The 2,338-nt window shown below is 39.6% G+C and overlaps 1 protein-coding gene across 1 annotated transcript; it reads right to left on the reverse strand.

The window, feature by feature from the left end:
• Window positions 1–1,355: 1,355 nt before the first annotated feature.
• Window positions 1,356–2,035, reverse strand: LOC139841533 (uncharacterized). The gene is made up of 2 exons (XM_071831744.1): window positions 2,005–2,035; window positions 1,356–1,930 (listed from the first exon to the last, which is right to left on the reverse strand). Exons 1-2 carry the CDS (start codon window positions 2,033–2,035, stop codon window positions 1,356–1,358), a joined length of 606 nt encoding a protein of 201 aa, XP_071687845.1.
• Between the last annotated feature and the right edge of the window lie 303 nt (window positions 2,036–2,338).

Below are 2,338 nucleotides of genomic sequence, written 5' to 3' on the forward strand. Positions count from 1 at the left end.
GCCAACATCCCCGATGCTCCTCTCTTACTCAATCCCATATCAAGTCTTTCGAATACTTGAATATGAGTAACCAAACATGAGATACTACCAAATGTCTTTCTACTCAAAGCGTCGGCTACCACATTCGCTTTACCCGGATGGTATTGAATGTTTGCATCATAATCCTTCAATAACTCAAGCCACCTTCGTTGTCTCATATTTATCTCTTTTTGCGTGAATATGTATTTGAGACTCTTGTGATCGGTGAAAATATCACAAGTTTCTCGGTAAAGGTAATGCCTCCATATTTTCAACGCAAAAATCACAGCAGCTAACTCCAAATCATGAGTAGGGTAATTAACCTCATAGGGTTTCAACTGCCTCGAGGCATAAGCAATTACCTTACCATGCTGCATCAAAACACAACCCAAACCATTCTTAGAAGCGTCACTATAGATTTGAAAACCCCCACTCCCTGACGACAATGCAAGAATAGGAGCAGATACAAGTATTTTCTTTAACTCATCGAAACTCTTTTGTCGTTCCTCGGTCCACACAAATTTTTCCCCTTTCCTCAACAACTTGGAAAGCGACAAAGCAATCGTTGAAAAACCTTCAACAAATCTTCGATAATAACCAGCTAAACCAAGAAAACTTTGAACCTCAACAACGAAAGTAGGTCTTGACCAATTTGTAATAGCCTCAACTTTCACCTGATCCATCATTATACTCTCAGCCGATACAACATGACCCAAGAAGGCAACTCTTTGCAACCAGAATTCACATTTAGAGAACTTCGCAAACAATTTCTTACTTCGGAGGGTTTCAAGTACAACACGAAGATGATTCTCATGCTCTTCTTTACTCTTTGAGAATACCAAGATATCATCAATGAATACGATCACAAACTTATCCAAATACTCATGGAACACACGGTTCATTAGATCTATGAAAACCGTAGGAGCATTAGTTAATCCAAATGGCATCACTAAAAACTCATAGTGCCCATAACGAGTGCGAAAAGCGGTCTTAGGGATATCTTCTTCTTTAACACGGAGCTGATGATACCCAGACCTAAGATCAATCTTATAAAAATATTTCGAACCTTGCAGCTGATCAAACAAATCATCAATACGTGGAAGTGAATAACGGTTTCGGATAGTAATACAATTTAACTCACAATAATCAATGCAAAGTCTCATGCTACCATCCTTCTTCTTGACAAACAAAACCGGCGCACCCCAAGGGGACACACTTGGTCGAATAAAACCACAATCTATCAATTCTTGCAATTGCTCCTTGAGTTCTTGCAACTCGAACGGTGCCATACGATAAGGAGCTTTTGATATCGGTTGAGAACCAGGAATCAGATCAATCTAAAATTCAACTTCACGAACTGGAAGCAAACCCTGCAATTCGTCAGGAAATACATCAGGAAACTCTCGAACAACCTCAATATTTTCGAACGAAGGACTCTCGATAGACAGATTCTGAATAGAAGCAAAATAACCAACACAACCATGTGAAATGAGCTTTTGCGCCATAAGCGCTGAGATAACCTTAATAGATTTTACAGGAAGATCACCATTAAAGACACAATCGTGTATAGAATGATTTCCAAACAAAAACCTCTTAGAATAACAATCGATAGTCGCGTGATGGCGAGATAACCAATCCATGCCAAGAATAATGTCAAAGTTATGCATGGTCATAGGAAAGAGATTTGCGGGAAACATGCAGTCATTGAATTCCAAACGGCAGTTTTGAAACACACGATCTATAATTTCAATACTATCCATTGGGGTAGAGATCATAAATGGAGTAGACAACCAAGTTGGAGACACTTTCAAATATTTTGAGCTCTTAATAGAAACAATGGAGTGCGTAGAGCCAGAATCAAATAGAACGAAGAGGGCACGATGGTGTACAAATACATGACCAGTAATAGTACCTAATAATATCAAGAAGGAATGAACAAATAACTCAAAGGAAATATTTTTAAAATGAATAGGGATCGAAATATACCTGTAGCGTCAGCAGCCTGAACAGCAGTCATGGCAAAGACGCATCCACCAGGAGCTAACGGAGGAACCCTCGGAACAAACCCATGTCTAGGATTCTTGCAATCCTTAGCTAAGTGACCAACCTCTCCACAAGCAAAACATGAACCCGCACTACGATAACAAACTCTTCCTGGATGATTCTTTCCTCAAGTCCCACAATGTGCATTGGCATTAACACCACCATTTCCGTTACCCCTTTGTTGCCCTTGGGGACGGTACACTTGTAATTGACCACGGTTATTATTATTGGGCCCGTTGTCAATCCTTTGCTGATTTTCTCTATTATTCCAATTATT

Source organism: Rutidosis leptorrhynchoides, chromosome 4, assembly GCF_046630445.1.
Source record: "Rutidosis leptorrhynchoides isolate AG116_Rl617_1_P2 chromosome 4, CSIRO_AGI_Rlap_v1, whole genome shotgun sequence".
NCBI lineage: Eukaryota > Viridiplantae > Streptophyta > Magnoliopsida > Asterales > Asteraceae > Rutidosis > Rutidosis leptorrhynchoides.